Source organism: Etheostoma spectabile, chromosome 23, assembly GCF_008692095.1.
Source record: "Etheostoma spectabile isolate EspeVRDwgs_2016 chromosome 23, UIUC_Espe_1.0, whole genome shotgun sequence".
NCBI lineage: Eukaryota > Metazoa > Chordata > Actinopteri > Perciformes > Percidae > Etheostoma > Etheostoma spectabile.
In genome coordinates, this window is record NC_045755.1 from 15,834,851 (window position 1) to 15,846,581 (window position 11,731).

General features: G+C 36.0%; 2 protein-coding genes across 2 annotated transcripts in view; one reads left to right on the forward strand and one right to left on the reverse strand.

Moving 5' to 3' along the window:
• Window positions 1–939, forward strand: part of tigarb (TP53 induced glycolysis regulatory phosphatase b) — a 4,420-nt gene extending 3,481 nt beyond the window's left edge. The window contains exon 6 of the mRNA XM_032505553.1: window positions 121–939. Coding sequence (XP_032361444.1) covers window positions 121–516 — 396 coding nt within the window. The 3' untranslated portion in view covers window positions 517–939. The remainder of the gene's footprint in view (window positions 1–120) is intronic.
• Window positions 940–7,835: 6,896 nt separating this feature from the next.
• Window positions 7,836–10,972, reverse strand: fgf23 (fibroblast growth factor 23). Its single transcript, XM_032505552.1, has 3 exons — window positions 10,418–10,972; window positions 10,223–10,326; window positions 7,836–9,626 (listed from the first exon to the last, which is right to left on the reverse strand). Exons 1-3 carry the CDS (start codon window positions 10,626–10,628, stop codon window positions 9,162–9,164), a joined length of 780 nt encoding a protein of 259 aa, XP_032361443.1. The 5' UTR covers window positions 10,629–10,972; the 3' UTR covers window positions 7,836–9,161.
• Window positions 10,973–11,731: the final 759 nt, after the last annotated feature.

Consider the following 11,731-nt stretch of genomic DNA (forward strand, 5'->3'; position numbering starts at 1 on the left):
ATTATATATATATATATATATATATATTATAAAAAATCAAAATAGAATCAAAACAGTTGCTAATTAATAGTTGTTTCACATTCTAAAATCTGCTCTGGTTCACTGTCACCTTGTTTCCAGGTTAAGCTGCGATTCAAAAAATTCCTTAAAGTCCTCTTCAAGCAAATGTTGGATGAACACAGCCGATCAAGACCAGACGGCTCTGCGGCCAGCGCCTCACACGTTGCTCCCGTGGGCTTGGCTGATGATGGTCTCCAGGGAGTGCCGGTCCACGCTCTGGTCGTGAGCCACGGCGCTTACATCCGTGTGGGCGTGAAACACCTTCTAGAGGACTTAAAGAGTTCTCTGCCTGCAGGGGTGAAGATGTCCCAGCTGTTGTCACCCTGTCCAAACACAGGCATCAGTCGCTTCATTTTCACCCTGAGCCAGTCCGAGTCCGGCCCGGTCCTCTCTGCCTCCCGCTGCCTCTTCACCAACAGGAAGCACCACCTAGAAAATCTCACGGCTGCTAAATAGTGTGAAGAGAAAGAAATGGGATACATGTTTTACGTATGGCGTCTGCGTTGTTTCTGTGCGCTGTCAGGAACAATCATGAGAACTTAAGGGAAAATAAAGGCAAAGACCTCAAAGTTACCACACGTAACTGAATACGGCAAGGAGCATGGTAAATTATGTCTTCTATATAATCATAACGTTTTGCTGTGGATCATTATGAGTGCCGTAGTGTATTTTCAAACTGTTTCATCATCCTCCCGACCTAGAACAGTGAGAACTTGTCAATCTAAATTTCTAATATTGTTAACTGTATTGCCTCTTTTATCATAATATACCAAAGTCAGTACTATTTATTGTATTATTGAACACTGTCTGTATGTGTGACATTTTCTAAGTAATGTCTTCTGTGATGCTGCTCATTTTACTTGTGCAATACAACAAACAGAATTTTTGTTGAGTTCTATACGTACAAATAGATAAAAGAAACCAAAAAAAACAGGATTCACATATTAGAAAATGCTGTAAAACAACATTTATTATATCCGTCCAACTACCTGGTATTCCATGTGTTTTATTTCTTTCTATTTTTTGAGTCACTTTTTAACCTCTTACTGAATGCCTAGCAGCCTGTTATGGCCTCACTATTTCACTACTATTATAATGTTAATACCGCAAGGTAAAATCTAAAAATTGTAGACTTTTCACAAAACATAAATGCACTTTAACTCGTGTGACGCAACAAAATGTAACACAAAATAGTGAAAGGAGCTGTCTCTAGCGTGCTGTTTCATGGCATTTATCAGTGGTGGAAGACATATTCTTAAGTAAAAGTAATAATACTACAGTTTAACAATAAAAAAGTAAGAGCATTTAAGATCTTATCAAGTAAAAGTATTAGCATCAGTATACTTAAAGTACCAGTAGTGAGAGTATCCATGTGTACATCACTTTAATATTGCAGTTTGTATAGGTGGGGCTAATTTTTTATTACATTATATTTATGTTTGGTAGCTTAAATTATTTGTTAATTTATATTTTTGTATTGATCTAAATCTGCACAATGACTAAAGCTGTCAAAAATAAATGTGAAGTAAAATGAACAATATTTTCCTCAATGTTTCAACTTACATTCCATCACTGCTATTTATTTGTTATTTGGGTTCATTTTCTATGTCATACTGTACTATGGCTTTTTATGTCATATACTCTTTTAGTAACAGATTTATAGCATACTATACTATGACTTATTATTTTTGACATAACCAACTGACTTTTGTGACATACTAAACTATGATGTTTTTTGAAATACTGGATAATTACATTTTTTATGACTTTTTATGAAATACTATCTTGTGACTTTTTTTTAACATACTGTACTATGACTTATTTGACATAGTATACTATGACTTTACATACTTCTGTCCTTTTAATGATTTTTTTTTAACATACTATACTATTACTTTATTTCTTAGTTATTTTGACATACTATACTATGACTTAAAAAAGTCCAAGTATAGTATTTCATAAGAGATAATAGTACACTATGTCAAAAAAAGTCATAAGAAAGTCATAGTATAGTATGTCATAAAAAGGTCATGAAAATAATAATATAGTATGTTGATAAAAAAAGTCACATACTTTGTTGTAAAAGTTGTATAGTATGTTAAAAAGTCACGAAAAAGTCATTGTATAGTTTGTCTAAAAAAGTGATAAAAAGTCACATTATAGTTTGTTGAATAAAGTCTAAGTTTATGTCATAAAAGTATGTTGAAAAAATGTCATGTAGTATGTTACATTCCCCAAAAAGTTATAGTATGGTATGTTAAGAAAAATCCTGAATTATATGTGCTTTGCAGCAATGGTCAGGGCCGAGCATTTTGAACAGGAAAAGAAAATGGAAATATACAAAGATTCTGTCAACAGAAGTGCCAAACAGAGACACTCTTGCTCTGTTGAGTATGTCCAAGGAACAGGGCTACTGTTCAAGTGAGGTTTGGTTAGTGGTGCATAGGGGATTTTAACTCCTCACCTTTTCCTCTGCAAACCAGCCTTAACCTTGTTGAGCTGTTTCCAATCCGCAAAGCATAATGCCAGAGTAAACAGTGAAATGTTAAGCTAGGACACAAACTGAGTTGATCATATTAGACAGGTGTGTTGATGCTGATATAGATGTTGGGGGGGAGTGTGTTAAGAACCCTCCAAGAGGTCATCAAGGAAGATCATGCTAAAAGGCTTCTGCAGAGAGAGATGTTTTGGATTTATTACCTTAACACAATGTCCCCAAACGGCTTAAATGAATAATTTGACATGAAGCTTTTTTTGTAATGTCCTCTCTTGTGATATTGTGTGCAGGATTGAGCTAATGTGGAAAAATAGTGTCGGGCACCCAGATAGCTCAGTGGGTTCAGCGGGTGCCCATGTACCTGGGCACCCACCATGGGCCTGGGTTTGAATCCAGCCTGTGGCCCCTTTGCTGAAAAATAGTGTCAATGTGGGATAATGTTGTGTATAATGATATTTTGTAAGTTATGGCTTTGGCCACATTTTTTTTTTTCATTGTCTGTGCATATTTGTGTAGATGTATGTTTATCATGAATTGCTTTATGTGGTAAAGTATGGTAAAGGTGGCACTTAGGCCCATCAAGGTCTTGATGATCAGTTTAAATGAGTTCAGCTGATCAAGCCCTTGGTTATTAGTTTGAATGAGCTCAGCTAATGTATGATCAGCTGACCATGTATATATATGTATATGTATATGCTTGTGCCACTGCTGAATGCCATTTGCCTGAGGAAGACCCGGCTGGGTCGAAATGTCATTTTGTCTGGGTCATTCTTTTCAGTTGTACGCAGCCTCTTTTTTGCCCAGCACCTCACCTGTGGGAATGTGAACACTACTTCTACTGCTCTACATGTTGATGCTGATAAACATCTCAAATGTGCAGGGGAAGTGTCCACAGCACACAAGTACAAAATGGTCACCTTGATTTTGAAGTACTGTCAAAAATTAATTCATCATTAGAAAATTCTGAGAATTTCTGTACTTTGTCTGGTAGCTCACCTGGTAGAGAGTGTGCCCTATGTACCAAGGCTCAGTATAGGATGTTGAGACAGTAATAAAAAGTCATGGTGCAATATGACAGGAAAAAAAAAATATATATATATATAAAAAAAAAAACTCATGGTATAGTATGTTGAAAATAAACCAAAACAAAGTAGTAGTATAGTGTGTTGAAAAAAAAGTCAGAAAAAAGTCATAGTCTAGTATGTCATAAAGTAATTTAAAGTCATGAAAAGTCATGGTATACTATGTAGAAAATAAGTCAGAAAAAGTCATAGTATAGTATGTTGAAATAGTGATTGTAAAGTATGGTGAAAAAAGTCATAATAAAAAGTCAGAAAAAGTATAGTTCGTTGAAAATAAAATCATATCACAGCACAGAAGAGGACGCTGGCAACAACAGACTGGTAAACCATCCAGAGGAGCTTGCTGCAGACATTAAAGGACCGCAGCCTCCTCAGGAAGTACAGACGGCTCTGCACTTTCTTGTAGAATGCTTCAGTGTTGGCTGACCGGTCCAGTTTATTGTCCAGGTGTATCCCCAGATACTTGTAAGTGTTTCTCACTTCCATATTGACCCCCGCTATGGAGACTGGCAGCAGAGCGGGCTCAAATCTACGGAAATCCACAACCAACTCCTTGGTCTTAGAAGTGTTGATTACAGCTGGTTGAGTTTGGACCTATGTAAAGTAGTGGTGTAGTCTGTAAAAACGGTCATAAAAGTCTTCGTTTAGTATTTCAAAAATTGCACAGTATGGCATGTCAAAAGAAATTCAGAACAAATAAGTCATATAAAAGTCATAGTACAGTATGACGAAAAAAGTCTTGAAAAAATAATAGTAAATTATGTAAAAAAGGTACAAAACAGTCATGGTATGGTATGTTGAAAGTCAAAGTATAGTTTGTCAAAAAAAGTCATAGTTGACAACAAGTCATGGTATCGTATGTCAAAATGTTAGAAAAACATCATGGTATAGTATGTAACAAAATCATAAAAAAGCCACATTACGGTATGTATCATGAAAAAGTCACAGTGTGTAGCATGTTAGAAAAGTAATAGTAAGTATGTTAAACAATGTCATAAAAAGTCATAGTACAGTATTTCAAAAATAAGTCATGGTATATAGCATTTTGAAAATAAGTCATGGCTTGGTATGGCAAATAGTCATAGTAAAGCATGTGAAAAATAGTATGTCGAAAATAAGTCATAGAAAATTCATAGAATAGTATGTCTAAAAAGTCATAAAAAGTCGTTGTATAGTGTGTAAAAAAAAAAAACTAGAAAAAAGTCAAAAATAATTGCATAGTATGTTGAAAAAAGTCATAAAAAAGTCTTGGTATAGAATGTAGAAAAAAAAGTCATGGGATAGCATGTCAAAAAGGCCTTAGTATAGTATGTAAAAAAAAGTCATAAAAGGTCATAGTATGTCAAAACTAAGTCAAAAGAGTCATAGTATTGTGTGTCGAAAAAAATTCACTGTATTCAGCATGTTAAAAAAGTCATAGTTATGGTAAACAAGTCATGGTATAGTATGTCAAAATGTCAGAAAAACATCAAGTAAAAAATCATGAGAAAGACAAAGTGTATAGCATGTTAGAAAAGTCATAGTATTTTATGTTAAAAAATGTCAGAAAAAGTCATGGTATAGTATTTCAAAAATAAGTCATAGTATGTAGCATGTTGAAAATAAGTCACTTAGTATGTCAAATAGTCATAGTAAAGCATGTCAAAAAAAGTATGTCGAAAATAAGTCATAAAAGGTCGATGTATAGTATGTCAAAAAATCATAGGATGGTATGTCAAAAACGTCATAGTATGATTTGCTGAGAATAATTCATAACAAAGTCACAGTATGTTGAAAAAAGTCATAAAAAAGTCTTAGTATAGAATGTAGAAAAAAAGTCATAGTATAGTATGTCAACAAAAAGTCTTAAAAAAGTAATAGAATATAAAAAGAAAGTCAAAAAAAAAATTCATAGGATAGTATGTCAAAAAGGCCTTAGTATGCTATGTCGAAAATAAGTCAAAAGAGTCATAGTATATTATGTTGGAAAAAACTCATAAAAACTCCTGGTATAGTATGTCGAAAAAGTCACTGTATAAAAAAGTCATAGTTGAAAACAAGTCATGGTATAGTATGTCAAAATGTCAGAAAAACATCATGGTATAGTATGTCAAAAAAAATAGTGAAAAAGCCACATTATAGTATGTATCATAAGAGAGTTATAGTGTAAAGCATGTTAGAAAAGTCATAAAAAGGATGTTGAAAAACGTCATAAAAAGTCATAGTGTGGTATGTTAAAAAAATGTCATGAAAAGTCGTAGTATAGTATGTTGAAAAAAAGTCATATATTATGCTATGTTGAAAAAGTTATAAAAAGTCATAGTTTAGCATGTTAAAAAAAAGTCAACACAATGTAGTATGTCAAAAAAGTCATGAAAAATCATGGTATAGTAAGTTGAAAATAAGTCATAAAAAGTCATAGTACAGTATGTCAAACCCGTCATAGTATATAGCATGTTGAAAATAAGTCATGGTATAGTATGTCAAAAATGTCAGAAAACATCACAGTATAGTATGTATGTACCGTATAGCATGTCAAAAATGAAATGAAAAATTTCAAAAATGTCATAGTTTAGTATGTTGAAAAACATTCATAAGAAAGTCACAGTATAGTATGTTGAAAACGTAGTATAGTATGTTAAAAAGAAGTCATAGTATAGCAGTATAGTATGTCAAAAACATCATATTATAGTGTAAAAATAATAATAACATAGTACTTCTAAAAAAGTCATAAAGAAGTCACAGTATAGTTTGTCAAAAAAGTCAAAGTATATTATGTCAAAAAAGCTAATAAAAAGTCATAGTATAGGTTGTAGAAAAAAATCATAAAAAGTCAAAAAGAGTCATAGAAAAGTCTTAGCGTAGCCGGGTAGCTCACCTGGTTGAGCGTGCTCCCCACGTGCTCAGGCTCAGCTCAGACGTTTTTTTTCTCGACTTTTTGAACATACTATAAACTATGAATTCTTCTATACAAGGGTAAATGTTAATGTTATGTTATACTAGTGTATGCCATACAAATGTCATAAAAAAGTCACAATATAGTATGTCATTTACTAACAATAGTAAAAATGTCATAAAAAGCCATAGTTTAGTATGCCACACAAATGTCATAAAAAGTCACAGTGTAGTCAAAGAAAAAAAAAAAAAGAGTCAAAATATGTATTAAAAAAGCATTGGGTCGCAGGAGGCGAATATTGTAAATGGTCCTCCCTAATGGTCAATAGGTGATTACTGCCCTTATGTATATTATTCTGAAATGTATCCTTTTTGTACTTCAGGTAAGTTTGATAACACAACTTATTTGCCTCTAAATAGGTAAAAAAATTAAATAAAAGTAACATTTTGAATACAGGATTTTTTACTTGCAATAGAGTGTTTCTACACTGTGGTATTACTTATAACAGATCGGAGTACCTCTTCCGTCCCTGGGGAAACAAAAGAAGGCGTAGTGGCTCCTATCCCGTCTTCAACAACTGATAGAGATCAGTAGTCTCTCATCCTTAATGAGTGGAAAATGTTTGAGCTCCGTACTGCCATTACTACTGACCTGTGAAGAACAGCTATTTTAGATGTCAAACAAGCTCCAATATCCTGCGGCTAGATGGTACAGCATCTCAAGCCCTATTTTTAGTTTTCATTTGAGGTAGAGTTAACAGCTGATGAGAGGACTGAAACCACTGCATTATCGGCCCATGATGTTGCAGCTGAGCTGGCAGTCACTTAGCACTTTGTGCTTAGTTTAGCACAAAGACTGATACTGGGAAATAGTTAGCCAGGTTCTGTCCCTAAATCTGGCTACCAGCAATTCTAAAGCAAACACTTTACATAAAATGTAAAAAACAACAACCAGTTGTGGGGCTTGACTATGACTTGGGTAGGAACCTCCTGAAATCTCTGCCGAATTATTCTGTACACAGGTCAAAGGTTAATGGGTGACCAATTTAACAGTTAGACAAAGTAAAAACGGAACTAAGTGTATTTTTAGAGAGAAAAGAGTCAGCTCCAACTCATGTACCTGTTTGCTAATTAAGTGCAGGAAGTGTGAAAGCGCAGGACATTTAGCTGTAATGAGTGAAAGTGCTGAGTAACTGGGTCGATGTTAAACCTGCTTACTTCCTGTTCAGACAGCACAAAGAACAGAAACATTTTTTAAAAAAAATCACAGTTATATACTGTAGGCTGTGTAGGTTTTCAGAAATGATACAACACTAAACATGTTTCCTTGATAGTTTATTTGGTTCCAAACACTATCTCCAACTCCAGCTCATACATTCAAAGACAAAGCATGTTTTCTTGTATGTACATTTAACCATAAATACCATAAATAACAATACAGGAATGGAATTAAATAAATAAATAATATTTGGGACAGGTGTATGCTGGTGGTGCCCAGCACCTGAAAAACATCTTATCAAGAGTACTGCTCTGTAAAAGGTTTACCCTGTAGTTAGATTCATTCAAGTCATGAATTAGATTGTACAAATACAGTACAACACAACGGATACTGTAAATGTAGCAAAACTGTAATTTTGTAAGTTTTTGGAATTTCAGTTTTAGGTTCAAGAACTAACACTAAACAAACCTATATCTTTATATCTAACTCAGTAAAGGTATGACTTTAAAATATGAGGAAACCTAGCCTTAACTCTACAAAATGAAATATATTTATATTTGTTTTAAATCATGCCTGCGTAGTTTCACACCAGTAGACAGGGCCTTTAGTCCTTCAGAGGTAGGCTAAATAAGGCTTCTGTCTTTTGATAACATCAATGTCACTTTGAAATGTGGCTTTCTCAGACCAGCTGTAAAAACCTCAATTATGAGAGACAGGCACATGCTTACTTGTCCGCAGTGTTGGGATTCTAAATTTCTAAGGCTTTGTTTGCTTGGTAAGCAACTGCCTTCTCACTAAAATAGTTCTTCAGGGAAATCAAACAGTAATAGTAATAATCTAATCAATGTTTACGGCCATGTGGCTTAGATGAGCTATAGTGCAGTATGAGAGAGTGCCAACTAATTGGAATGATTGGGAATGGGAAATGCATTTGGATTACTCATTTTGGCACAAAACTAAGATTTTCTTTTTCAGTGATCTGTTTCTGCCTTGGAGAGTTGTCAGATGTGACATCAAACAACATTTTTAGATGTGGTGAAATCCCAATATGCTTCATTAATCACCAAACCTGCTTCTGAATGTACTAAATACTAAATGTTGATGGTAAAATGCACATCCCTTATTCATTGAACTTATTAAATCTGCAGTGATCTCAACGAATTGCCTTTTAACATTACAAATTGTGCAAAAAAAGGGTCTGCGAGTCAAGTCTTCTACTTGTGCGTATAAACACTGTTTTCTGAATGAGTGATGGGTGAAAAGACATCATTTAGTCACTGTGAAAAAGAAGGAAAACTTAATGCCCTTTCATTTTTTTTTCTAAATAAAGTCAGATGTTAATGTTTTTTTCTCACATAGATCAAGAACTAAACTAAACTTGGACTCACTTATGTTAAGGTGATGATTTCCATATCAGTCCCATCTAAAATCAGCCCATGGTCCCGGTGCTCCGGGGGCTGGCCAGGTTGGACGAGTGCACGTTCCAGGGGTCGTGGGTGGAAGGAGCCAGCGGTGTCTCCCGGGACACGTTGCGCCCATCGTCCCCGGCCTCCACCTCCACCTCCACCTCCGTCTCCATCTCCAGATCGGCGTCGTCCTCCGGAACGGCCCGAGAGTCAGAGCCCTCCTCGGTCTGACCAAGGTAGACGTTGTGCGGGTCGGAGGGATCCACCACCTGGTTCCTCTTCTCCCTGTGCAGCAGGAGGCGCTCCAGCGGGACTGTGTTCTTCTTAGGCAGGAAGAGGGATGTCTGCGGCAGGTTCTGGCCCGCTGAGAACACCTGTCGGGAGCCCTCCAGGTTGAACAGGATCCCGGTCCGGGTGGAATAGTACACGTCCCGGTTGTTCTCCAGAAGTCTGTGGTTGAACAGACAGTCATCCCTGAGGCAGGTGGGCTGAAAGACAGAACGAGACGGAGAGAAAATGAAACTACAATGAAGGAATATCTAGATACTAAAACATCCATCTAATACGTTTTGATGTGCAAAACCAAGTGAAAATACTACAGCAGTTTGTTCACTAGATATCAATGAAAAGAATTCCAGTGAATACGTTCAATTCAATTCAATTTTATGTATAGTTTAACACGAGTTAATTCGAGACACTTTACAGATAGAGAAGGTCTAGACCACATTCTATAATTTACAAGGACCCAACAATTCTAGTAATTGTAATGTGCAAACAACCAATAGTAGCAATGCATTCTGTGCGTAAAACATAAAAGAGATCTTAAAAATGCGTATGCGTAAAACTCCACAATGATGTCAAACGTTCTCGGCGTCAAAACGATTATAAATTTAAATAAATTGATGTGAAGACGTTTGCAGGAGGCTATGTCTGTGCGTAAAATAAAGGCTCCTTAGAAGCGATGCGTAAAACCCCACGAGGGTGCCAAGTAAGAGGAACTCAAAAGTAAAAAGGTTTAGTATAGGTAATAGAATGATTTAATAGTAATAATCAATCGAACTGAAAGTAAGTACTATTGGCTTACCGAGCTGAATGGGTTGCCCTCCAAATCCATACACAGGTAACGGTTGCTTTTGACGCCGAGGATGGCAATGCGCTCCCTTGTTTCAGCTTTCAGTAAAATCACACCTGCGGGGCAGAAAAAAGCAATAGGAATCAGAGTTTTAAACACAGAACTTTATTACAAAAATGAAAACACACCGATGGTTAAGGACCTTACTATATGAACTCCTGGCTGTAGTTCGGCGCACAGTGCCATCTAATTTGATCTCCAAGTAGAAGTTGTTGAGGTCTGTGGATGTCTGCAGGTGAACATATCTCCTCGGGTTCCCCCAGTTGGATCCAACCAGCGGGGACGGGTTCGGGGCCGTTTCCCCGAGAGGAAATCCCTGGAGGACGGCGAGTAAGAGCGCAAGCACAGTGTCCCTCATCCCCAGTCTCCTGTTGACGTCGATCCTGGAGCAAACCGGTGGTTTCCACTGCGAGCTGCTGGACGTTTTCAGATGCTCTGTTGCCCCAAAGTTTGGAGCCAGTTCCTATTTAAAGCCCCTTGAGTGCCACTCCTGCTCACATCCTTTGCGTAAAAAAAGGAAACTCGCCCCCAAAGCAGATGTGCGGGTTTGCTGCAGCGGAAGGGCCACTTCCACCTCTGTCTGTTTATCCCGATGCTCTTGGACAGAGTGAACTTTTATTTTAGTGACACGTCTTGACTCATCCACCTTAAACACCGTTCTAAGACTATTTCCAAATGGTCCAAAGACAACCGGTTCAGTTTTTTTTTATTTAGACTGGAAATAAGCAAATAAAAAAATAATGAATAAAACAAAAAAGGACGTGAATGCAAATTCGTTAAAAATGATTTGCTAATTAAATCAGACATATTTCATTTGACGTTTCCAATTCGAGAAAACTCCAGAATTCTCGATTAAGGAATTCATTAGTGATTATTAAGCGTCATATTAAATATTTTATATTATTATATTAAGTTTTGTTTAACTGACTGGACGTCATGGTTTGAAGTTAGTTCAGTTTGCTGCTTTTACGCACCTGCTTAACCCAATTTAACAATTACACCCTTTTACCAGCAGAGGGAGCCACTCCCTTATTTGGTATAGTTTTATCGGGAGACTGGCTGGCTTTTGGAGTTTTAGCATAGGGTACATTAAACTGTTTATTAGTATAAGGAACACTCCCAAAATGTTATTTATATCCAAATAAATTAAATTCACAACCAACTTTCCAATGTAGAAAAGAACTGCACTTAAGTTCAAATTTGAGGAACTTGTACTTTACCATTTTATGCTACTTTATACTTCTACTCCTCTACATCTCAGAGGGTAATATTGTACTTTTAACTCCACTACATTTACGCAATAACTTTAGATATCGGTTACGTATCGGATTAATAATACAAAATATAATCGACAAATATATTATGATGAAGTCTTTATTGATCCCTTGGTGAAATTCACAAGCTACCCAGACACACACACACACACACACACACACACACACACACACACACACACACACA